This window comes from Eublepharis macularius, chromosome 10 (assembly GCF_028583425.1).
Source record: "Eublepharis macularius isolate TG4126 chromosome 10, MPM_Emac_v1.0, whole genome shotgun sequence".
NCBI lineage: Eukaryota > Metazoa > Chordata > Lepidosauria > Squamata > Eublepharidae > Eublepharis > Eublepharis macularius.
In genome coordinates this window covers 87,464,017-87,491,178 of record NC_072799.1, presented here as the reverse complement: position 1 = coordinate 87,491,178, position 27,162 = coordinate 87,464,017, and the positions used below count along the sequence as shown (strand labels likewise).

General features: G+C 44.4%; 1 protein-coding gene across 5 annotated transcripts in view; it reads right to left on the bottom strand.

Moving 5' to 3' along the window:
- Positions 1-935: 935 nt before the first annotated feature.
- The window catches only part of CLOCK (clock circadian regulator), a 100,640-nt gene continuing 74,413 nt past the window's right edge, over positions 936-27,162 (bottom strand). For 4 of the 5 annotated variants that reach the window (XM_054990590.1, XM_054990592.1, XM_054990591.1 and 1 more), the window contains 5 exons: positions 24,946-25,104; positions 16,032-16,238; positions 10,478-10,683; positions 9,567-9,840; positions 936-6,384 (listed from right to left, as the gene is read on the bottom strand). In XM_054990590.1, coding sequence (XP_054846565.1) covers positions 6,220-6,384; positions 9,567-9,840; positions 10,478-10,683; positions 16,032-16,238; positions 24,946-25,104 — 1,011 coding nt within the window. In that variant the 3' untranslated portion in view covers positions 936-6,219. Of the gene's footprint in view, positions 6,385-9,566; positions 9,841-10,477; positions 10,684-16,031; positions 16,239-24,945; positions 25,105-27,162 lie in introns of those variants that run through there. The other variant, XM_054990594.1, reaches the window with a different exon arrangement.

Genomic DNA, 27,162 nt, shown 5'->3' with positions numbered 1-27,162 from the left:
GGACTGAATTCAGTGCACTACCCCCTAGCTGACAGTTTAGCTAGTAATTAGCAGTTTCTAAACTTTCCTCAGGAGTCCTACACTTTAACAGGGTGGATTGCAAAAGGGTAGAATCTGTTACAGCAAACTAAAACAAGTCTAGTGGCACCTTGAAGACTAACATTATTTCAATATGAGCTTTGGGGAGGTCTGGCACATATCTGAAGAAATGAGCTATGACTTATGAAAGGTCATATTGAAATAAATAAAATTAGTTTTCAAGGTGTTACTGGACTTGTTTTATTTTCCTCAGTGAGGCCATTTACTATGAACTAGCTTCCCTGAAAAAGAACTTTATTACTACTGTTTGTTCTGACTAGTATACTGAATGGATACCGTTCCGTGTACTCTCAAATTCCTGTGGTGCAGTGGCATTCTGACAAGAGAAAGTAAGAAAACCAATGGTTGTGTTACAGTTGAGCTTACTCTGTTGGCTCATTTGAATCCCATTTTTTATGTCTGGTTGAAAAACTCCATATTGAGCAAGCAGTCCCATTGCAATTCAGTATCTTTTTAAAAATGAGAGTTTAAGTGCAGGAGAGGCAGCTGCCACCTTTAGCTTCAGGAACTGAAAGTACATAAAGGAAAACAAAGTGCCGTTTGAAAAGCCAACCATTGTCATAGTCACAGCTGGAAACCACTTACGAGTTTGTTTGGACACAGTGATTTAGCTAAGAGTATTCCTAAATGGGGAATGATGAACACTGCATCAGAGAGAGTTCTAATCTCTGCTAATGTGGACAGTAGCACAGTATATGGCGGGAGGGGAGGAAAAGGGTAGCATCAAACCACCCCATGTAATTGGTGGCTAGTGCTGTTGCTGAGCAAGAGTTGTGCCAAATGGGCCAGGACATAAACTACAAACATTGGCAAGACCATAAAAGCTACACACAGCATGAATTTCAAATATTTATTCAATTAAAAACTGACACTTGGTAATGGTCACATGAACACTAGGGAACCATATCTACATTTTCCTGAAGTCAGAAAATGAAAGTTGAACAGGTTTTTTCTACATATACAAATCTAATGCCAAATTTTAAAAATGCAAAACCAAGACAATGTGAAATCAACACTGAAAAAAGTATCCAATTAGACAATTTAAAAAATAAATACTCCTTTTACTTTAAGAATAAAAAACACTTTCAAAGCAGCTGTATCTTTAAGAACATTTTCCCCCAAAAGTCTTCCATGAATTTTGATTGTCTACTAGTGCAGCACCTCACAGTCAGAGCTGGGATCAGTACATCAGGCAACACAGTTATTTTGTTCATACACAGTGTTTTGTTTTTCTTTTGTGTGTATGTGTGTAATGAGTAGGTACATCTTTGCACAGTATAACCCTATCATGCTTCTAACAATACCTATGCAGATGAAAAAGCATGAAACACAGTAAACAGACTCAAAGTACTTATTTATTAAAAGACAGAGGAATGTAGTGTTAAAAATATTGACAAACTACCCAGCTTTGTGAACAAATTAAATTTTTAAAATCTCTCACATCTTGTCTCATGTACTGTGAATTTTACCATTCAATTTCAGTTCTTCCAAAAAGTCTCCCTACCTCTTTTTAAAAGAGAGAGGGGAGGGGGGGATCTTTACCTTTCTTTTAAATCTAATCTGTGCCCTCCACACCTCCGTTTCTCATCATGTTTCAATGATAAATTTCCAATGGAGACAATTATGAGGTTAACACACATGCAGAAATTACATGACACTGACATTAAAACACACACACACACACTGGTGTTACCTCTAGAAATACCAACTATCCTATAGTTATGACTGAAGCAGTCTATTAAAGGCCACATCTGTAAACCCTCTACACATTTTAATCCTAAGGACCACTTAGAATCATTTAAAAGGCTCTAACAAGCCTCCAGTTGATATCTCTCTGACAATTGTGCATTATTTTTAAAAAACCAGCTCTACAAAAAACCTTAGAGGGGATTTATTCATTCCCCACAAAGCCAAACTACTTTCAATGCCCATGACGTTTTGAATTCAGAGCCTCAGAAGATCACTTTTCCAGCAATGCCTCTGACATTACATTCCGATGCCTTTGGGGATGACCCCCTCACCTTTTGAACAGTTCCAATGCCTAAAACAATAAACTGCATTTCAAATAAGATCTCCCCCCCCTATAAAGTGCTTAAAGTTTGCACACATCTTTTCTGTTGCACTGATTCAATACGATACTCAAATATGATGGATGACCACCTTAGAAAGATCAAAACATGGCACTTCAGAGGAACAAACAGCCTTGACTTGCCAGTCTTTGTGGCTACTCTGTTGGCTAAAGCAGCGGATTGGTGGGATAAGCTAATCCCTCTTACCAGTCACATGTCCTACTCATCTCAAACATGATGGGGTTACCCTGCCTAACTGTAACCCCAACAGCACTGAAGCTAGTGGGGTTGTTGATCAGGCAGGTATTTGAGCAGCTTTGTGCTCGCTTTGTAGATGATATTGATGGTTGGCAGCAGGCAGGTGGCCTACAGAAGGTGGTGGTGCACTGGAGCCATGGCCCCAGGAAGTAAACGACTAGATAAAAATAATGGAAGGCATATGGAGAGCTCTGACTATACTCTTTTAATATGTGTACAAATATAGTGTATATATTAAATATAATATAAAAATATCTATACAATTCCCTCTTACATTCCCAAAGGCTCATCTTTGAGTCTTCTTTTCCCCCACCCTCACCCCAACTTAGGCAAACTGAAATCTTACTTCTTTCTCTTCAGTAGCACTTCATCAGAATTGGGTTTTTTTTCCTTCCTTTTTTTTTTTTTTTTGCTTTAGCACTAGTGCATTTCCAGGACATTCACTCAAAGATCACCAGTCTCCACATTCTAACCCGCATAGAGACATTTGGCCATATTCAGGGCTTTTTTTATGAGAAAAGAGGTGGTGGAACTCAGTGGGTTGCCAACACAGGGGGCAACTCCTGGCAGGAGGTGATGCCCCTGGTACCACAAGCATGCGCACAAAGTGCGCACATGCTCCCAGGACCACACAATGATGTCACTTTGGGTCAGCTGGAACAAGGGGGGAGTTTTTAAAAGTTTAAATTGACCTCGGTGAAAATGGTCACATGGTCAGTGGCCCCACCCGCTGATCTTCAGACAGAGGGGAGTTTAGATTGCCCTCCGCGCCACTTGGCGCGGAGAGCAATCTAAATTCCCCTGTCTGGAGATCAGGGGGCGGGGCCACCAGCCATGTGACCATTTTTAAGAGGTGCCGAAACTCCATTCCACCGAGTTCCAGCTGAAAAAAAGCCCTGGCCATATTAAGTTCCAGAAAATGGAGCATTCCCTCCTAAAACTACTGGGATAAACAACAGCCTTACAAAAGCAGTAGCTTTATTATGAGATCCAGAGCCTGGGTCTATCATTTAGAACAAACTGACATTCAGCAGAAGCAGATTCTCCTCCTACAAGCACCACTTCTTAGCAGTCAACAGCAGCAGAGCCAACACAAATTCTGGGCCTCCTTCCTTTAAGGTTGCTGAGGGTGTGACAGAATGTTCCCCCCAGAACTTTAGAAATATTTTCCAGGGAATCTCTGCTCCTCCACCATTATCTGCTAAAGACAATGGATAACACTTGGTACTTTTACTCTCCAAGGCTACGGCAGGTTTTCTCATTAACAAACATCATGGAGTCGCCTATAACTCTCACATCTACAAGAGCTGCATTTATGCCAAACAAATCATTATTACGTGCCCAGTGGCTGTGCTCTGCCTTTTCATCACTAACAAATACCAATACTTCACCCTTCACTGCTCTGTGAGCACTCTTAAAGCTTTCCTAGCATTCTCGTTTAGTGCTGTTTTATTATTGTGAGGTTAAAGCCCAAGAGGAAAACCTCCCACTAAATAAGCTAATTAAAGCATGAACCGTTGTTGGACACAGTCTAATTGGGGATTACAAACAGAAGAACGTTGCAAGATAAGACAATCTGCCATTATTTCACTACAATATATGCTTCTCATACACAGAGTTATTTAAGGAACACTACAAACTCCTTCTAATGAACAGAGTCAGGTGGTTTCCTAGATAGGTTCTCAGTCTTTGCAAAAAGGTAACTAAGTAGTTCAATTCTTTGGTTGATTCTTTATGATTTTGTCTCTTCTCACTGGTTCTGCTAATAATCTGTTAGTTGTAACAGGGAAAGGTATGGATCATGGAAGGGTATGGCAATAAAGAGTTAGTCTTAAAATCACTGCTACCATTGCTTGCTATGCAGTGTTGCTTTTGATGCAGGCTCTGTGCACCCAGCATTACAATCTTAGCATCCCACCATACTTTGGTTATATTAATAAAGCTCCTCTGTAATTCTCTTGATTCAAACATTCCCTGCTCATAACGAGTTTTCACACCAATTGACTACCCAATCTTTTTTGTATTAATGTGTTTACATCTGTAGATGTGTTTTTTACTAGTACCATAAAATCTACTCACTGTATATTTAAAAACTGTACAGAATTTCTGTTGGAACTTTTTATTATCTTTATAAAGTAATTTTACCATCTGAAGTCTTAGTTTAACACTATCCCTTTTAAAACCTGAAGTCCTGATGATCTCTTTTTATATTTTCTGTGAAATTTCAGTCACAAAGCAATTCTACTAACTGCTAGTCATTTCTGTATTGATATCATTTAGAAGAACAGCATTTCTTATCAGACAGCTACTTCAAAAAGAAAGTACTTAAAAGGTGCATGCCCCAGGGTTAGTGGTTAAAAGAGTGCCAATATTTTCAAAACACTTCAGATCTCAATTTGTACAATTTTCAAAATATTTGTATATACAAATATAGTAGAGAAATATGATGCATGTTTTGTTAACAATGTCCTAAGACTTCAAAAATGGTCACGGATTCAACAGAATATAATTTGAGATGTTTAACATTATCACCTGAATCAAAACCAAGGCACTATGGGTATTTTTGTTTTGTTTCAAACGACCCTGAATTATTTTTGACTAAGTGAAGGTCGAAATTTGCAAAGGTGAATAAAAAGATTCAAACATATTCTGAGAAATTACATTTCTCACCACAGAGAAAGTTAAAAAGTGCCTACAATTATTAAATTCATATATATTTTTGTGCAAATTACTTCTCCTATATTTGAGACATTCTTAAAATTACTTTCATGTTTTAAACCTTATTGTTACATAAATATTTTCAACTATGAATTGTATCAAAAGATAAATTTGGGGAGTTAAATTTCAAACTGTCCACAATATAGCAGTGCAAATTCCTATTTTTTTCCCCAATGAAAGAAATTGAATATATATGAAATTACCAATGATATTTAAGAAACTGAATGCCTTGAACTCTTGAACACCCCACAGTTCAAAGTGTTTCATCAGTAATATAACTCCAAAATTTCCACAAACCAGCACACTGTATTACCTCATTGAACAAACTTTGACATCAACAGATATAGCACAGACGAGAGACTTGTGCCCACGTTACAGGTGAGAAAATGATGGATTGTGTCATAAAAGACAAACAGGTAAAAACATGAAAATAGTAGTTTAAGCAATTGTGTGAAAATTTAGGGAAAAACATCCAAACCAACAGTTTCATGCATCTTATAAAATATTCCACTCTTGCCTTTATCCAGACATATACACAGTATTTTACAGCATCTGTACAATGGAAATTTTGATTCCACCTAATATTTTGAAAATATTTACTGTCTCGTAATATGAAAAAGATTAACCCTTTCTGAGCATAATTGCAGGCATTCTTAAAAAACAAACTGCCGAAGCAACAGCATGTCCATTGTAACACTTAATCTGAGAGAACTGCTAAAACATCAAGATATTTAAGTGCCCTATTCAGTCCATTGAACATTTTGAGACTTGATCTGGACAAGTTAACACGTGGCAGTACATGCCTTTGAATGAAAAACAAAACAAAAGCTGGAGCAACCAAGTCCCTGGCAGAGCTTGCCATGGCCTTGTCCCCAACATCTCTTTGCTGATTTGTACCAAAGGCATCTTCCAGCAGCATCCTGCATTCTTATTCTCAGCAGACACATTCCAAGCATTTAGAAGAATATTCAATACTGCACTTGGCAATGTCTGCAGTCTTCTCTCTCCCATCACCAGTGCAACTATTGTGAGCAGCCTCTCCCTCTTGCTTGCTTTTGGAAGCAGAGCCTCCACACTATTGGGGCTGAACTTTGGAAGGCTCAGTCATGCTGTCAGTTCTGTGTCGTGAAAGTTGCTGCTGCTGCTGCTGCTGTGATGGTGTAAAAGTGCTTTGTTGTAGCGGGAAAGCAGCCGAGAGGATAAGCTGAGCTGACTGATTTCCATGGAGCAACCGGGATGTCTAAAAGTACACAAATGAGAGACGGTGAAGCCCCTGAGTCCTGACACTGGCATAGTCTGCACTGACAGCTTCATTTAGTGATCTTAGGGGAGAAAAAACAAGGCACAAATGTCTAAACAAATACATAAAGATTTACATTTCTCTGGGCTCAGAATAGAATAGCATACTGCTAAGCAGCTTGATTGAGTTCCATGGTTTCTGACACTGCCTTTAATGAAGTGGATGTAGCTTTATTTCTTATGCACTCCTTTAAATCATGCCTTACAACAGCAGCAGTTCTCAGACTGGAGTCCATAGCTTGTTTTGCAGAAGAGAGTCAGGAGAGAGCCCTCGGTCGCTTGGGCACTGCTGCCCTGCTGCGTTACAGAGTTTTGCTAGAGAGGACATGCTGCTTCATTCAAAAACATAATTTGAAATGCAACAAGACAGGAGGAGGAATGGGTTACCGGAGGAGGAATTAAGACTGCTCAAGTCTTGCCTTGAACTCTCCCAGACGTGGAGGATGGTTGCTTTTATATAAGCAAAAGCCTCAAGAGAGGTGGCATAAAAAAAACTAAATAAATGAGGGGGGATTGCAGATTTACTTTCAAAATGAATCTGGGAAGTCACAGAATAGGCAGCGGATGGTGACCACAAGGGCTGTGAACCTCCTTTGGGAACAAGGGAAGGTGGCTCGCTTATTGATCCTTTCATAGAGCCAAGAGGTTGGGAGTAGGAGGCTATCTGGCCCAGGCCTCAAGCTCAAATTTAGATATTTGTTAGTTTTTTGACATTTGATAGGTTTCACAACTTGTTTTTATGCACATCACAGGTTAACGGGTTTTTTTGTATTATGGCTAGGGGCCTCAAAAACTAGAAGGGCCCCAGGCCTCTGGACTTTTGGGAAGTTAGTGTTTTCTCTACACACAGCTCTTCTCAATTATTTCCCCTCTTCCTTACCTGCACTGCAAGTTTTGCTTAAATATATGCCAAGGCATCTCATCTAAACAGTGATGAAAATTATCTTGAGTATGTGCAGAGTGTTTCTCTCTCTCTCTCTCTCTCTCTCTCTCTCTCTCTCTCTCTCATCCCCAAGTCATATCTCGAGTCCCTATATAAACTCTTTTGAGTTCCATGATAGAAAAAAAGCAGCATGTAAATGTTATGGTTTCAACAGATCAGGGAATGGGGATCACTTATTTTATTGAGTAGATTTGTATTATGTCTTTCAGACTCATCGGGGCCCCAAGGCAGCTCACATCTGAGTTGTGGTACTATAAACTTTTGTTTTTACTAATATTCTATGTGAGCTCCTAACCTATATGGCACAATTGCCCCATGGCCTGGAAGTCTGCTCCCCCCCCCCAGGTCAAAATGGGGTTCATTGAATAGCTAATATCTGAAAACCATTGTCCTAGTACATTGGCTCAATAAGGTTCTCTCCTGCTACTATCTAGTCATTTTTCCTTAGCTCCTGTCTTCACTTTCTTAATCTGTCATTCACTGATGTGTTAAGATTTCCATTGCAAGGCCAGAATTCAATGGTTTTCACACAAGTTATTTGCATTCAACAACTTTTTTCTTTGAACAGCTTACTTCCAAACCATATTACAACCTGCCTTTAAAATATCCTCCCTTTCTAATGAATGCTACTGGCATAGGAGAATAGGACTGATGTTAAAAAAGGAAGCTGCAAGCTCCACAGGGCATAAAAAATCATTTGTTTTGTTTGGATCCTGGTCTATAGCCATTCTGTATGGTGCTTCTGCTTTTACAGCTCCTTTTACAGCTCCTACCCACTCCAATACGTCTACAAACTTCTGCCTGTCTTGCCTCTTATCAACAGAAGGCCACCTGCTACACAGACACAGAGGGGAAGACTCATGCAGCACAAGCTGCGTTCTGAAGCAGCCGCTCTTACTGTAAACAAGGCAGTAAAGTTTCCAAATGGAAAAGGTTCTTTTCGGATAACTTACGTTCCATTGGATACTCCCTAGTAGCTTAATAGCCTTCGGCTATTTAAAAGCTAAATCTGAAATCAAAGAAAGAATCTGGGATATCAAACTTCAACACCATTTAAGTTCTGCAGCAAATTACCATGATTTCCAGAACAAGAAATCTGTGTTGTCAGATTACTTATCTTAGAGCGAAGCTACAAGTGACGCCTTACACAGGTTGGACACTTGTCAGCTTCCCTCAAGTTTTGATGGGAAATGTAGGCATCCTGGTTTTACAGCTTGGCTCTCCATTACAGCTGCAAGACCAGGATGCCTACATTTCCCATCAAAACTTGAGGGAAGCCGACAAGTGTCCAACCTGTGTCAGGCGTCACTTGTAGCTTGGCTCTAAATTACTGATTCTCAAACACAGGACAGCTTTCACTTTGGCCCACCTCAATATTCTTCCATCTGCTTTACTAGAAGGAAGATACTGTGGTGTGTCACTTCATGAGTGTTTATGCCATTGTGTTGCCAGGGAAACTGAAACAGTTAATCATGTGTTGCTGCACTGCCCCTTCTTTGATAATCCGAGAAACAAATTTATCTCATCTCTCCTCCCCAAAAATCCCAGGAAGATCAGAGGAATAGTGGACCTCCTTCCTGTTAGCTGATAATGAGCCCAAAACCTCAGACCAGAGTGGCTAGACTTTGCGCAGCTGTCAGAGTCTACCAAGGTACAGTCCTGATTTAATGTGATACATTTGCTACTTTAAAAATATTTTTACATTATGCAATGATCATATGTACATTTCTATAGTTATTCTGCCTACATGTTTTATTTTGTTGGTCTTTGACTGTAAATAAAATCTATCTGATGTACAGAAGTTTGAAGACCATGTGCAAGGTATTCAAATTAGTGCTTCCATTTTCATTTAATTTTAAGTAGTACAAACAAGCCACCAGAAGGCACACCTTGCCTTCAACTCTCTCTCTCTCTACTTGTCTCTGTCTCCTTGTGGTTTGGTCCCAGGCCTGACTTAAAATGAATAGATTCTTGGAGGTTGAATTTTTCATTTTCCACAACTGACATTAGCATTCTTGCACCGCTGGGTAAGGTGTACATTATACTGGTCAAACTAGAAACTTCTGTAGCCTCGTGTTTACAAAATAACATCTTTCAGCTGAGATGCCTCCATGATATGCATTGGTGAAGTAAATGGCAGACTCATTCAACACATAATGGGACAAAGGATGTGGCTCTACCTGTAAGAACTGCTGCGGATGCTGGGCCAGCTGAGTATGAGCTGGCTGCTGAACTGTAGCAAGCTGCTGCTGCTGCTCCTGCTGGCTCTGCTGCTGCTGCTGCTGCTGCTGCTGCTGTGTTATTGATAATGTCTGTGGTTGCTGCTGCTGTGCAGCAAAAGTAGGATAGGCCGTCACCACCTGCCCCATAAACATAGTACTTGGGACCATGACTGCTCCACAAGCTACAGGTGCAGTGACTAATTTTGTTACAAGCTGCTGGCCTTGAGAGAATCTGCAAGAACAGAAACATCATTTGTCCCCCTCCATTTGACCAATGTTGAACCTCGAGAACTGCAAAAGCAAGGCTTGCCCAAAGTGCTTTGATCAAAGTTTGCTCTCTTCTGTTTCTCACTCAGGACAGAAGAACGCAGGCAGAGCCCTGCTAGGCCAGACCAAGAGGCCAATATAGTCCATACCTCCAGCCAGATGTTTCAGGAAGCCCACAAGCAAGGCACGCAAGGCACGGCGGCGGCAGCTCCTCCTGCCTTGCCGTCCCACATGGAGGTTCCATTTCCTTTCTGTGGCTAACAGGCACTGAGAACTACCAATAAATTAGTCTAAATTTAATTCTATCCTTAATCTAACTCCCAATCAATTTACCTGAGTGCCACTAAATTCTAATATTCTAGCAGTAACTAAAAAAGGCATTTTATTACTTGTTTCTGGCAAAGAATAAATCTTGTATCAAAATAAAAAATATTCCTATTGACAGCCACTTTTTTCAGCATTCCCTCTCTGTCTCCTCTATCAAATATGATCGTCGGCTGCTTGGAATGCACTTCCTTTGCCACCTACATCCTCTTTAAAGCAACAACGTATACCCCAGAAAAAGAGAAAATCTGAAAGGAATCCACTCTCTCAGCACCTACCTGATTTGCCTATCCTGGGTAAATGTGGTAACAGCAGCATTCTGGTTGTTACTTTGCGGTAAAGTGGAAGGAATTTGGACCACATTTCCTGCGGCTGGCTGAGAAATCACCATAGCATTGTACAGTGGGGCTGGCAGCGTGTTCTGAGACTGGGAGGCAAGAGAAGTCTGCTGACTGTGCCCACTCAGAACATTTTGTTGACTATGCTGCAGAAAGAAAATATTTTGTTATTGAAATTATTCTGCACAGCAGTACTGAATTAAACATTTTCCCATATAGAAGAAAACATAGATTGCGGAATAGGTCTGAGCTAAATAAAAATACCATTATTTTATTATAATGTTATGATGTTTAATAATTTTTGTGTTTAAATAATAAATATATTCACCAGATCCTCAGAAATGTGTACCCTTTGATGCAACTGTTACACCCACAAATGACTCTGGTGTGTGAAATGGTATGATGCAGACAAGATGAAAGCATTCAGAGTTTTGATTGATGAAAGGGATATTTATTGAGAAAAAGAATTCTGGCATGAGGTATAACATTTGTCCAAAAGATGCAAAAATAAATTAACTGTATTATGGTATATTTTAATTACTTTAATACAAATCATTTAAAGAGTCTCAGTATTTTAAAAATCTCACAACTGAAAATATTTTATAATTTTTTAAAAGTTAAATAACTATATATTTTAAAAGGTGAGATTTAAATGTATTAATAACAATGAACAAGACATTTTTGAGCTCATTCAGTATCTCTACAACCGGTGGTAGACACAAATAATTTTTTTTTAACAAACAAGATCTTGTCACTCCGCCGGGATCTGTCCACCATGGTTGATGCAGTGTGTGTACTGGAGGCCCCTTGGTCATCCTCAGGGTTGATATTAGATCAATTCAGGCCACTCTCCCAGGAGGTAGGCAGGGTCCTGCATGCTGTGAAACCACATGCCCACTGGACCCGTGTCCATCATGGCTGATGAAAACTGGCGATGATGGGATTCGGGCACCGTTAGCTGACATCATTAACCTTTCTCTGAGTTCTGGGATTTTTCCAGACTCACTGAAGGAAGCAGTGGTGCGGCACCTTATTAAAGAAACCATAGTTGGATCCTGTTGATCCAGCCAATTACTGCCCAGTTTCGAATCTTCCGTTCCTGGGTAAGGTAATTGAGAGGGCGGTAGCAGAACAGCTGCAGGTATACCTAGATGATGCCTCTATCCTGGAACCATTCCAATCCGGCTTCAGGCCTGGGCATGGTACAGAGACAGCTCTGGTCACCCTCACAGTTGATCTGCAGCGACACCTGGACTGGGGCAGGTCGGCACTGCTGATACTTTTAGATTCGTGGAACAGCCCTGCAATGGCTGAAGTCCTTCCTTCGTAATCAGGGACAGAGGGTGGCACTCAGGGAACAGATGTCCACTCGCCATTCTTTGGTATGCGGCATCCCTCAGGGGGTGATTCTTTCCCCGATGCTATTTAACATCTATCTGCCCCCCCCTCGCCCGGTTAGCCCACAGCTTTGGGCCAGGTTGTCACCAGTATGCGGATGACACTCAGCTCTATCTGCTGATGGACGGCCAGTCTGATCTCACTCCGGATTCCTTGGCCAAGGGTATTGAGGCTGTGATGGCATGGTTACATCAGAGTCGCCTGAAATTGAATCCCCTGAAGATGGAGGTTCTGTGTCTGGGTTGTGGGGCGATCGAGTTGGGGACCCAGCTCCCAGCCCTCGACGGGGTACAACTGAAACCTTTGTTGATGGTGAGAAGCCTGGGTGTGACCTTGGATGCCACACTTTTAGTGGAGGCCCAGGTCACGACTGTTGCCATGTCTGCCTTTTTTCATCTTCAATAGGCTGGGCAACTGGCATCCTATCTTTCGCCCCAGGACCTGGCCACATTAATCCATGCAACGGTCACCTCCAGGCTAGACTACTGCAATTCACTCTACGCTGGGCTGCCCTTGGGCCTGACCCAGAAGTTACAGCTAGTCCAGAATGCAGCGGCATGCGTCCTTACCGGAACGCCAATCCGAGCGCACATTTATCCTGTGCTGTGCCAGTACTGGCTCCCAGTGGAGTTCCAGATCTGGTTCAAGGTGTTAACTTTGGTGTTTAAAGCCCTTCACAGACTGGGACTTGCATACCTGCAGGACTGCCTCTTCCATTACGTTCCCTGCAGGTTGTTGCTCTCTGCAGACAAGCAACTCCTGGTGGTCCCCGGCCCGAAGGACATCTATCTGGCCTCAACCACGGCCAGGGCGTTTTCTGCCCTGGCCCCGGCCTGGTGGAATGCTCTCCCACTGGAGATCTGGGCCCTACAGGACCTGTTACAGTTCCACAGAGCCTGTAAAACAGAGATGTTCCCCCAGGGCCTTTGGCTGAGTGCCCTCCTTCTTCCATCTAAGACCACCACTTTTTCTGGGGCTGCCCTCGGCATCTGCTATGCCCATATACAGACTCCCAATATTTGTTTAAATAGTCTGCTCCTGGACTATTTTAATGACTTTTTAAAAATTATTATTGATTTTATGGTTTTGTGACTTTTAATGTATTTTTTGAATGTTGTTAGCCACCCTGAGCCCATCTGTGGGGAGGGCAGGGTATAAATCAAATCAAACAAATAAATATCTTGAATACATGACAGGGCTCTCAAATGAGAAGACAGGGCTTACAAAGAAAATGTGGACAATATTAGGCCAAGGGACACACAAAATTCTCCCCAAGTTCTTCCAATCCAGTTTCTGACAGGCTCAGCAGACAGGATGCTCAGCTATCCCTCACCACCAGTCAGTTCAATGCTGACAGAAAGCAGCTTGGAAGTCTGTCCTCCCTGTCCCCCAATATTGATAGATCCTGCTTGGGGTTGAAGGGGCATATTTAATGGACTTGGGGTTTCTTGGGCTCTTCAAATAGCCTGCTCATAGGCCAAAAGCAAGCTCTGAAGTCCCATGATCGGTCTTTGTTTTTTGCAAAATATCTCGGGGGGGGGGGGGCTTCAAACAGTTTTCTTCTTGAATTTGATAAAGAGCAAAACTACATCAGATGCCCAACATGTGTTCTTCACATGTTGTTTTCCCGCACGTTTCCATGGGAAGTGTAGTGAGAAAGAACAGCCACTCAATGCAATTCTCTACCAGGGAGAAGAGGGAGAGAATCCTTCCCACTGCTTGAGGACCATAGTGAGGGGGACAACCCTGGAAGCCAGAAGCCAGCCCTCCGCATGCCTGTCTTGCCATGTAGCAGTGGTGCCCAGCACTCCCTCCTCCTCCTGCCCCAGCCAGAAGTGCTTGCGGCAGCCTCAGCCATGAGCTCCCACTCAGTGACCAAGCACCCTCCAATGCCTTGGAGATGAGCGTCCCCTACATGGTGGTGGCAGTGCTGCTGCAGAGAGTGATGAGTGAGGCACCAAGGCACAGCGACCACCCACTTGCCCACATGTGCGCCACAGACTCAGGGAACAGATGTCCACTCGCCATTCTTTGGTATGTGGCATCCCTCAGGGGGCGATTCTTTCCCCGATGCTATTTAACATCTATCTGCCCCCCCCCTCGCCCGGTTAGCCCACAGCTTTGGGCTGGGTTGTCACCAGTATGCGGATGACACTCAGCTCTATCTGCTGATGGACGGCTAGTTTGATCTCGCTCCGGATTCCTTGGCCAAGGGTATTGAGGCTGTGATGGCATGGTTACATCAGAGTCGCCTGAAATTGAATCCCCTGAAGATGGAGGTTCTGTGTCTGGGTTGTGGGGCGATCGAGTTGGGGACCCAGCTCCCAGCCCTCGACGGGGTACAACTGAAACCTTTGTTGATGGTGAGGAGCCTGGGTGTGACCTTGGATGCCACACTTTTAGTGGAGGCCTAGGTCACGACTGTTGCCAGGTCTGCCTTTTTCATCTTCGACAGGCCAGGCAACCGGCACCCTATCTTTCGCCCCAGGACCTGTCTACAGTAATCCATGCAACAGTCACCTCCAGGCTAGACTACTGCAACTCACTCTACGCTGAGCTGCCCTTGGGCCTGACCTGGAAGTTACAGCTGGTCCAGAATGCAGCGGCACACGTCCTTACTGGAATGCCAATCCAAGCGCACATTTATCCTGTGCTGTGCCAACTGCACTGGCTCCCAGTGGAGTTCTGGATCCGCTTCAAGGTGTTAACCTTGGTGTTTAAAGCCCTTAACAGACTGGGACCCGCATACCTGTGGGACTGCCTCTTCCGTTACATCCCCTGCAGGGTGTTGAACTCTGTAGACAAGCAACTCCTGGTGGTCCCCGGCCCAAAGGACATCCGTCTGGCCTCAACCAGGGCCAGGGCGTTTTCTGCCGTGGCCTTGGAGTGGAGTGGAACACTCTCCCACTGGAGATCCGGGACCTGCAGGACCTGTTACAGTTCCGCAGAGCCTGTAAAACGGAGATGTTCCCCCGGGCCTTTGGCTGAGTGCCAGCAGGTGTCACCCTTTCCACCTAAGACCGCTCCTTTTTCCGGAACTGCCTTCGGCAATGTGCTATGCCCATATATGGACTCTCAATTATTTATTTAAATAGCCTGCGCCTGGATATTTTAATGATTATCTTAAGATTATTATTGATTTTATAGTTTTATGATTAATTTACTGTATTTTATTAATGTTGTTAGCCACCCTGAGCCCATTTGTGGGGAGGGCGGGGTATAAATCAAATCAAATAAATCAACACAATAAAGAACACGTGTTAGGCATCTCATGTAGCTTCCCTCAAAATTTGAGACTCTTTAATGTAGGTTGATTACAATAACTGAATGTACATATAATAGTTAATATTAATTATAATTTTTAATTTAAAAATCAAGTTGCTTAATCCTTTCACTTAAGCAATTACTACTTTCAGCCTTACTTCTGAAAAATCAGGCCCATTTGGTCCTGGTGAGTATCACTGTCCCTGCAGAATCTTACAGAATTGCTCTGTACAAGAGAAACAACTTTCAACAATGAACAGAAAGGTTTGTTTTTAAAGCCACTCACCAAACATTAGGGCTAATGTGCTATGTGGCTAATGTACCATAAAAAGCTTTAATAAATGGCCTCCAATCTACTAATGCTTGCACTAAGGTAACAGGGGTTGCTCCACTATAAATCTGGTTTCATACCTTTTTCTTTCTCCTTTCTGAGTACGCAGTTCGGTTTTGAAACCCATAATGTATCTTATTCCCAGCTTATACTTGCAGAATCATTTCTTGCTCCTATACCTAAAGCCTCCCTTACACTTCCAATCTGGCACGTCATTTACTTTAGGTTATTTTGGGATATGGATCCTGCTCTCCTTCACTGCCAAGTTCATCCTTTTCTTAATATGGTTAAACTGGTAGAAGAAAGTGTCTGAAATTACGTATTTTTGCCAAAGGCGTATCTCTTAATAACCACAGTGGCCACATCTGCAAAACAGTTGTATATGCCTTGACTCTAAGTGAGAGTCAAGGCATTATACACTACACTATAAACAGTGTAAGTAAGTAAATAAGTAAGTAAGTAAGTAAAATGTGCAAGGTTTCATCTTGCAGCATTATTTACCTGTGCTGCAGTACTTTGCAGAGACGGCTGTTGTATCATGTGTTGAGTACCAATATGACCAGTGTTCATACCACCTTGGATCTGATTCGTTTGAACAACTTGACCTTGCATGTTTATTGGTGTGATCTGTTGAATGTTCGATGGGTTTCCAGAAGTCAGCTGCACAGAACCAAAGCTTAATCCAGGAGTTGACTGCTGCAAAAACATCTATCAGGGAACAACAAAAATCTACAGTTTAAAATTGGAGTGTTCAGAACATACCATTTTTTTTGAAAAAATATTGAATTCTAGATGCTAGAGATGAAAGGTAAACACACTATTATTTTGTTTGATACTCCTTATCAAGAATAGCTCTACTCAAGCCAAGATGTAAGACTTACAGTGAAATCCTAAGCAGAGTCCATTGATTTCAATGGGCTTAAACCTAAAGTAACTGTTGAGGATTTTACTCTTAATATTCTAAAGGAAAAAATTAAGATTGTAAATTCTGTATTCTAAAGTACTGTGTACTCAATGTTGGAACTAGGAATAATAAAATTTTAAGAAGGGTAAAATGTATTAGTAACTGATATGAATAGAAAACACCATTGAAATAAGTGGATTTATTAATAGAGTTGATGGAATTCAATCCTATATGCATAAAAAACATGTTTCACTCACCTGTAACTGTTGTTCGTCGAGTATCTTCTGTGCAGACACACAGTGGGGACTGCGCACGTGCAGGCTTGCCGCAGAGAGATTTCTCTAGCTTTAAAATCTGTTAAGGGGGGCACTCCGCCCCTACTGCGCACGCACAGTAGCGTTCCTGCCAAAAATGCGGTCGCTAGGGCGAGCACCCCCAGAATCCCTCAGTTCTCCTGAGCCACCAGAGAAGCAATACAGTTAAACAACACTCACAGCAGGACAGGAAGGAGGGAATGTGTGTCTGCACAGAAGATAATACTCGACGAACAACAGTTACAGGTGAGTGAAAGACTGTTTTTTGTCATCATCCTTCAGTGCAGCCCCACATTGGGACTACAGCGAGCTACTCACCAATGGTGGGGTGTGTGTGTGAGTGATTAATCGAAGAGCGATTGCAATACAGCTCTCCCTACAGCTGAATCATGCCATGCATTTGTGTCCACTGAGTAATGTCTGATGAACGTATCAGGAGAGGACCAGGTTGCGACTTGGCAGACATCCTGCAGCAGGACCCCTCGAAGAAAGGCAGCAGCCTGTGCGTGGGTCAAGTGGGTCTTGATTGGGAAAGGACACAACTTCCTAGCATTTTGATAACACAGTCTAATGGTTGACACAATCCAACAAGACAGGGTCTGAGAAGAGGCAGCAAGGCCTTTGTGGGTTCCAGAATAACAGACAAACAAGGACTTTGATTGACGAAAGTGCTTTGTTCTGTCCAGGTAACACAATAAAGAACGTTTAAGGTCTAAAATGTGTAGTGATTTTTCTGCATTGTTCGATGGGTTAGCAAAAAACACAGGTAGCACCACCTTTTGTTGCACATGAAACTTAGACACCACCTTAGGTAAAAACTCAATACTGGTGTGTAACGTGACCTTCCCAGGAAAAAACTGTAAGAAGGGTGGGTCAACACGGGAGGCAGAGATTTCCCCCACATGCCTAGACGAAGTAATAGCCACGAGAAAAACCACCTTCATGGACAGGAAGGGAAGGGGACACGAAGCCAGGGGCTCAAAGGGAGGCAACATTAGTTGAGCCAGTACTAAGGATAGGCTCCACTGTGGAACCAGGGGCACCTTGGAGGGGGAGGTTTTGAAAAGACCCTTCAAAAACTGTTTGGAGACATGATGCGCAAATATGGTTTTACCATCAACCTTATCGTGGAAGGCTGAGATGGCAGCCATATGAACTTTGATACTACAGACAGACAGACCTGTCACATGGAGGGAAGTCAGCATGGTTTTGTTCCTAACAGATCCTGCCAGACCAACCTGGTTTCCTTCTTTGATCTAGTGACCAGCTTACTGGATTGGGGGAACTCTGTTGACGTGATTTATCTGGATTTCAGTAAAGCTTTTGATAAGGTCCCCCATGACATACTGATGGGCAAACTGGAAGACTGTGGAGTAGATTATAGGACAGTTCGGTGGATAGGGAACTGGTTAGAGGACCGCACTCAAAGAGTGGTGGTGAATGGTGTTTCATCAGATTGGAGGGAGGTGTCCAGTGGGGTGCCGCAGGGCTCGGTTTTGGGCCCGGTACTTTTCAATATTTTTATCAATGATCTGGATGAAGGAGTGGAAGGGCTGCTCATTAAATTTGCTGATGATACCAAATTGGGAGGAGTAGCAAACACCCAAGAAGATAGAATGAAAATTCAACAAGACCTGAATACTCTGGAGAAGTGGGCAGCTGTGAATAGGATGCAATTCAACAAAGACAAGTGCACAGTATTACATCTGGGCCACAAAAATGAGAAGCACAAATACTGGATGGGGGATACACTTCTGGGCAGTAGTATATGTGAAAGGGATCTTGGGGTAAGAGTGGACTGTAAACTGAATATGAGCAGTCAGTGTGATGCGGTGGCAAAAAAGGCTAATTCAATCCTGGGTTGTATCAAAGGGGCCATAGCATCGAAATCGCAGGAGGTCATAGCCCCTCTCTATACTGCCTTAGTCAGGCCACACCTGGAGTATTGTGTGCAGTTCTGGAGGCCTCACTTCAAAAAGGATGTGGACAAAATCGAGAGGGTGCAGAGGAGAGCAACGAGGATGATCAGGGGTCTGGAGACTGAGCCCTACGAGGAAAGGCTGAGGGCCTTGGGAATGTTTAGTTTGGAGAAGAGGAGGTTGAGGGGGGACATGATTGCTCTCTTTAAATATTTGAAAGGCTGTCATTTGGAGGAGGGCAGAGAGCTGTTCCAGTTGGCAGCAGAGGGTAGGACGCGAAGCAATGGGCTAAAACTACATGCACAAAGCAACTGGATATTAGGAAAAACTTTTTCACCGTCAGAGTAGTTCAAAAGTGGAATCAGCTGCCTAGGGAGGTGGTGAGCTCCCCCTCACTGGCAGTTTTCAAGAAGAGGCTGGATGAATACTTGTCAGAGATGCTTTAGGCTGATCCTGCCCTGGGCAGGGGGTTGGACTAGATGGTCTGTATGGCCCCTTCCAACTCTATGATTCTATGATTCTATGAGGTTGAATAAGTACTGAAGGACATATGGCAGGGGGCAGACAAAAGGGGAGGCGTGGCTTGGTAACAGCCAACGACAGAAATGGTCCCATTTCTGCCCATAGGAGACTCTAGAAGTCAATTTCTTTGCATCCTATAATATAATTCAGTAAGTGGGTTTCCAACAACTCACCTCAATTCCACTGCGCAAGTGCACTCTTGTGCGCCCCTAGCAAGGATATGAGGCGAGTCCTCAGAAACGGCTTGCCCAGGAGACAGGTGCAGCAGCTCACCACGCTACCGGCTCCCCATCCCCTCTCCAGCCATGCAATTCGGCCCGTAGGGGCCGAACCCAGCGGCTGGCAAGCCAGAGCACACCCTGCTGCCAACTCCTCTCAACCCCACCGTGCTCCCCGCACCTCCAGCCGCCCAGTGCACCCTGCTGCAATCTCCTCTCTCCAACCCCCGCCGCCTTCCCTGCACCTCAAGTCACCCAGCTCCCCGCCTCCCCTCCCTCCAGCAGCGATCCCGCGGCTCCAACCTAGGGTTGCCAGCTCCAGCTGGTGGCTGGAGATCTTCAGGAATTGCAATAGATCTCCAAACCACAGAGACCAGTTGCTCTGGAGGAAATGGCTACCAGTTGCTCTGGAGGAAAGGTGGACTCCATGGCATTATAGCCTGTTGAGGGGCCTACTCTTGTAATACACACACAAAGCACCAGGGTGTGCTTAACACTCTCCCCAAACCCTGACTTCTCCAGACTCCCCCCTCCCTCCCCAGATCTCCAGGAATTACACAACCTGGAGCTGGCAACCCTATATCCATCCCGATTTGCCCCAAATGGGCCGTACCAGGTGGCTGCCAGCTGCAGAAGTGCACGAGGCTGCACTCCAACTGCCTGGTTTGGCCCAAATGGGGCGAACTGGGCAGCTGCTCCCCCATGGGGATGCTGGGTGGGGGCAATACCAGGCCTGGCTGCCCTGCCCACCCACCTCCATCCTGATCGGAGTGCTGGGGAAGGGGCAGTGCCAGGCCCAGTCACCCTGCCCTCCCTTCACCCAGGCATTGGGGAGGGGGCAATGCCTGGCCCGCCTGCTCTGCTTTTTCTAGACCCTGTTGTATTGTTTTCCCCACAACAGGCTTTGTTACTAGTTTAAGACAATTTGGGAAACCTCTCTAGAGAACCTTATAGCCGAGAGGGTTCAGGAGCCAGGCTGTCAGGTTCAATGTGGCAATGTTATGATGCCAAACACCCTCCCTGTGTAGGAGGTTGCGTGCTGGTGGGAAATGGAAGAATCGGCCCTGGGCCATGGAGTGAAGTGCTGAGAACCATTCCTGGCATGGCCACAAGGGGACAATCAGAATTCAGTGGGTTCAGAAGAGACGAATCCTGAAAATGACCTTCGTTAACAAAGGTGTAGGAGGGAAAGCGTTGAATAGACCCTGGGACCAGGGGATTTGGAAGGCATCTCCCAATGACTGAGGATCTGTCCCCGCCCGGGTGCAGAAGCTGAGCACATTTTCTTGTTGACCCTGGTAGCAAAAAGGTCTATCTGAGGGAATCCCCACTGATGGAATATAGGTATGAGATATTTGTCGTTCATCAACCACTCGAGTTGATACTGGAACACCCTGCTGAGGGTGTCCGCTGTGGTGTTTGCAGAGCCCGCAACATGGATGGCATGTGGACGGATGTTGTTGACTATTGCCCACTCCCATAGGGCAGCAGCTTCAGAGCAGAGCTTGAGCGATGTCGTCCCTCCATGCCTGTTCAGGTAATGTAATGCGGTTGTGTTGTCTGTATAGACTAGTACTCGATGGTTGCGTAGAATACCTGTGAAAGAGGCAAGGGAATAATGGATATCCCGAAGTTCAAGTACATTCATGTGCATTCTGAGCTCAGTAGGAGACCAGGTGTCTTGGACCACCTTCGAACCACAGTGCCCCCCGCAACCCACTGAGGACGCATCAGTAGATAGGGAGACCTGCAGAAAAAAATTCCAAATTCTACCCCTTGTGACAAATTCAGAGGGTCAGTCCAACATCGCAGAGACGCGAGTATGGTTCTGGGTATGGACAATTTTGCACGTTGCCTGGTGAACCATGGGTCATATCTACAGACAAACCAATTTTGTAAAGGCCGCATCCTTAAGCGGGCAAAGAAAACAACGGCCATAGTAGAGGTCATAAGGCCCAAAAGTATCTGAATCATGAGGGCTGTTTGAAACCGATTAGTAAGGAAGAACTTGGCCAAGCCCTGTAAATGCTTAAGCCTCTCAGGGGGCAAGAAGGCCCTACCCTGCAAGGAGTCAAAAAGGGTCTCAATAAACATAATCCTCCTACAAGGAGACAGGATAGATTTTTTCCAATTTACCAGCAATCCCAGTCTAGCCAGGGTAGCAAATGTGAGATGCACATGCTCAGAGAGATTGTTTGCAGTGGGGCCCACTAGTAACCAATCATCTAGATATGGGTATATAGCGCATCTCTGTGCTCTTAGGAACGCCACCACAACCACCATACATTTCGTGAACACCTGGGGAACGGACACTAGACCAAAAGGCAGAACCGTGTACTCATAGGCCTGTCCGTTGCACTTAAAACGGAGGTACTTCCTATACTCAGGGTGGATTGAAATATGAAAATATGCATCCTTTAAGTCTATAACAGCGAACCAAACGTTAGGTTCAAGGAGCTGTATGACCTTGGCCAAGGTAAGCATTCTGAACTTTTGAACTTTAATAAACTTATTCAGACCCCTAAAGTCGAGGATAAGCCTAGACCCACCGTCCTTCTTGTCTACCAGAAAGTACCTGGGATAAAAACCATAGGGTGACACAATTAAATCACCCTCGTGAACAGCACCTTTTTTCAACAGCTCAAACACATTTACTTGAAGGTCAACAGAACAAGTATGTGAAAAACAAGGAGGCAAAGAAACAGGAGGCCTCTCATGAAAAAATAACTTGTAACCCACAGAAACAATCGACAACACCTGAGAATCAGTAGTGATGCACTCTCAGAAAGCAGAGTATGGACTCAGTCTGTCCAGGAACGGGGCTGAAAGCGAGTTCCCCGACTGGTCCCCCAACTGATGTAGTCAGAATAGGAGCTTAGTGGATGACTTGGGCGAAGGTGGTTGACCTTGCTTGCCCCTAGGTCAGTTGTATCTCTTTGAAGACTGGTGTTGGGAGTAAGAATGGTGGACATAAGATGGTTGGTAGGAATACCTTCCGTTCCGAGGTTGAGAAGTGTGTTGGTAAGCTAGGTAGTAGGGGTGGATTCATTGGAACCTGCCACGAGACTGGAAGGACTTCTGCGGGGCAATAACGCCAACAGATTTGGCAGTTTGATGGTTCTTCTTCATTGCGGAGAGCGAGTCGTCCATTTTCTCTAAGAAGAGGAGTGGACCTTCAAATGGAAAATCCTGAATCTTAGATTACTTATCATTTGGAAGGGCCGTAGAGCGAAGCCAAGCGTGGCTCCAGAGGACCACGGAAGAAGCTATTGAGCGAGAAGAACAATCTGCCACATCTTTGCCCACTGTAATTTGCTGTTTAGCTAGCTTCATAGCCTCAGCTTGCAAGGTACGCAAAACAGGCTGACGTCTATCAGGGAGATCCCGAATGTAGGAATTCAGCTGTTGCCAAAGAAACAGGTTGTAAGAACCCATAATCACTTGAAAATGGGCAATGCAAAATGCCAGGGATGCAGATGAGTACAGCTTCCGACCCAACCCATCTAGCTTCCTGCCCTCTCGGTCCACAGGAGCTGAGAGGGAACCCTGGCGCTATTTCACCTGCACCTCTTCAGCCACAAGAGAAGATGGCTTTGGATGGGTGAACAGGAACGGGCAAACTTGCTGCTTGAGTTTATAACATTTTTCCACCTTAAGTGAAGTAGCTGGGGTAGAGAAAGGCATTAACCACAGATTATGAGCCAACTCGATAAGGTCCTCAACAGGAGGAAACGCTACAGTTGCTGGAGAGCCGGAAAATAGAGGCTGCATCAATTACTCTTCGGCTTGGAAGTGGAAGTGGAGATATCCAACTCCAGTGCAGTGGCCATGTGAACCATCTGCTCTGAAAACAACCTGTAATCATCATGAGGCAACGAGGATCCAGAATCCTCCAGAGTTTCTTCTGGCGAGGGATCAGACGCGATATCAGATGGCGCATTGAAATAAGAGACCAGATCCTCATCATCCTCGGACCAGAGAACTCTGGAGAAGAGTGCAAGGCGCGTTGGCACGGAACCAGGACTGGTGCTGAAGAAGCCACCGAGGGACTGACAGGGGGAAGGAATGCGGAACCCATCGAGGTGGATGGAACCGCAAAGTTTGGATCGCTGGCCAGAACGGGCTGCTGGGGTTGGAACGGCATATTCGTAAAGTGACGAACGAAGGTAGCAAAGGAATGGAACCAAGCGACAAAATCCTGCCAGGTGGTTAAATGCCCGAGGCCCGGAATGGCTTGCCAAGGTGGGAGGGATGGTGGGATCCCCATAGACATTTGTTGTTGCCAAGGAAGCATTTGATGTTGAACCTGTGCCGATAAAGAACGTTGGTTGGGGTCTGATGGCGGCGGCAGCAATGGATCCGCAGCAGTAAGAGGGTTGAACTGCAAGATGGGATCAGACGGCATCGGAGGGAATTCCATCTCTTCCACCTGAGGTGGAGGTGTATGCAGTGAAGAAGGCGTATGCAAAAAATCAGCAACCTCTTCCTCTGGAATAAGAGAGGGAGGAGACTTAGACTTCTCCCTGCACGACGCCGAAGCAGAGTGCTTCTTGTGCTTCGTCTTGTCTTTAGCCATACGAGGCGGAGGTTCAGAAGAAGCACATCCAGGATCCGACTGCGGTGCAGGAACCGATACTGGTTCCACGGGGGGGAGGGGGGAGCAGGCGACAATACATTAGGCTCTAAAGGTCGCTGTTTCTTTGGTTCAGGCGGAGGATGCGAATCGGCAGGACATTTTGATGGAACCGAGGCCCCCAACTCAGATCGGGGAGACTGCCCTTTCGCGGCGGATTTACGAGACACCGGGGTATTAGGGCTCAATAGGGATTGTTCCCACAGGGCAGCTTTAAGACGCGCTGCTCTATCCCCCCTCGCCTTCGCAGTAAAACTAGCAGATCTTACAGGCTGGGACGTTATGGCCCTCGCTGAGACAAAGTAAACACAATTCGTGTTTATCCGTTTGATTCATCCGAGTCTCACACTTCTGGCACTTTTTAAACACCGAAGAGTGAGACATAATGTCGAAAAGGAGAAAGAAGAAACCCTGAGGTAAGTCAGACAATGCTAGAAGAGATGTTCTCTCGACAGCGGCGAAGAAAGAACTGAGGGATTCTGGGGGTGCTTGCCCTAGCGACCACGTTTTTGGCAGGAACGCTACTGCACGTGCGCAGTAGGGGCAAGCGCCCCCCTTAACAGATTTTAAAGCTAAAAAAATCTCTCCGTGGCAGGCCTGCGCATGCACAGTCCAATATAGGGCTACACAGAAGGACGACGACAAACGTAATTGTTCAAGCAATCTAACATTCTGCAGAATCATCCCAGGAAAGTGGCTTTTCCTATTAACAGGATCATGTTATCTAAACAGATCCATGAGACTGGATCTCATGGATGTACTCTGCTAGCGGTGATGCTATCTTCTGGCCCAAGGAGTTAAAAAAAAGAAGTAACACTACTAGTAGAAAAGACTAATGGATGCCAATCTACTGAGCCTGTATAGAACTACTGCCAGAATCTAATACTGGATCAACTCTAACCAACCTGGAGGCCTTGCCCATGGACCATTTGGAGTTGTTCCTGAATCTTACGCAACTCTTCTTGCTGGCGATGAATATTTGCCTCTATCATTCGTGTTCTTTGTTCCAGCTGGTCTTTTAAGTGCTGCATGGCTCCTAGTTGGGCAGAAAACTGAAGCATAGGCTGCAAAGCAAATATTTAGGGAAAGCAAAAGAAAGAGTTGAATCAGAAACCAACTTTAAATATGTTATAGGAAAAGTAATCAAACAATAGTTCAAATCCTGTTGTCAAGGCTTTGCATAGCAGAATAATTACCTGTATTTAAACTAAAACTGTAAAGGAGATTGATTTTCAACATGTTTACACTGCCTTCCTCTAACAATATTTTAACAATGTTAAAAATGAACTGTAGTAATACACTCTACTTTGGGCTGTCTTTGAAGAAAAACTTGGAAATGGCAACTGGATCAGAATGCAGCAGCCCAATTATCATTGGGGGAGGCAGCTGACAGGAATGTTTGTCCCCTATTTTCAAACAGCTACAGTGCATACCAATTTGTTTCTGAGTTCAGTTCAAGGAGTTCATGACATTTATTTATTTATATTTACATTATTTATAGTCTGCCTTTCTCATTGAGACTTAAGGTGGATCACACAGTCTGTACGGTCAATTTCAATATATATGTAATAGGATATATACATGAAAATTTGGATATATTCATGAAAATTTAAAACAAACAGAAATCCAATACTGAGTTGGCAGAAATCCAATACTGAGTTGGAGAAATGCTGAAACAAAGCATAAGCGATAAGATTGACATATTAAACAGCATAGGATCGATCCAGTAGGATCAGACTTACAGCACTAGTAATCTATAGTCACTCCTATCCCTTTACTGATGCATCTCTTTGAGACAGCTTCCTTACATTACAGCCTTCCTATCTGAGTAAAAAAGCTCTATGTATTGTCGAAGGCTTTCACGGCTGGAGAACGATGGTTGTTGTGGGTTTTCCGGGCTGTATTGCCGTGGTCTTGGCATTGTAGTTCCTGACGTTTCGCCAGCAGCTGTGGCAGGCATCTTCAGAGGTGTAGCACCAAAAGACAGAGATCTCTCAGTGTCACAGTGTGGAAAAGATGTTGGCAGGTCATTTGTATCTACTCAGGAGGGGTGGGGTTGAGATGAGTCATCCTGTAAGAGTTTCCCAGGGTGTGGAATGCTAATGGCGGGAGGCTTCACTGTATCCTGAGGAGGTTCTTTTGCATATGGATTGGTGCTTGATGTACTAATCTTCTCTGCAGGGCTATTGTCGGGTATAGAGTGTTTTGTTAGCCTGGTGTTTTTCAGAACTGGAAACCATGCTCTGTTCATTCTTAAGGTTTCTTCTTTCCTGTTGAAGTTTTGCTTATGCTTGTGAATTTCAATGGCTTCCCTGTGCAGTCTGACAAAGTAGTTGGAAGTGTTGTCCAGTATTTTGGTGTCCTGGAATAAGATACTGTGCCCTGTTTGAGTTAGGCTATGTTCAGCCACTGCTGATTTTTCAGGTTGTCCAAGTCTGCAGTGTCTTTCATGTTCTTTTATTCTTGTCTGGATGCTACGCTTTGTGGTCCCGATGTAAACTTGTCCACAGCTGCAGGGTATACGGTATACTCCTGCAGAGGTGAGGGGGTCTCTACTGTCTTTTGCTGATCGTAGCATCTGTTGTATTTTTCGGGTTAGAAGATTAGCACATCAAGCACCAATCCATAAGCAAAAGAACCTCCTCAGGATACAGTGAAGCCTCCCGCCATTAGCATTCCACACCCTGGGAAACTCTTACAGGATGACTCAGCTCAACCCCACCCCTCCTGAGTAGATACAAATGACCTGCCAACATCTTTTCCACACTGTGACACTGAGAGATCTCTGTCTTTTGGTGCTACACCTCTGAAGATGCCAGCCACAGCTGCTGGTGAAACGTCAGGAACTACAATGCCAAGACCACGGCAATACAGCCCGGAAAACCCACAACAACCTAAAAAAAACCCTCTCGAATAATTCAATTTTGCATTGTTTGCAGAAAGTCAGGAAAGGTTAGCTTTCCTAACCTCTTCAGGTAGGCCATTCCATAAAGTGGGTGCCACCAAAGAGAATCATATGTATGGGCAGCTGTTGATTTTCCCCATATGCAAGGTAGCACCTGCAGAAGACCCTGTTCAGATATGCAATGCTGCCAAGGTGGAACACAGGAAGAGAGGCAGTC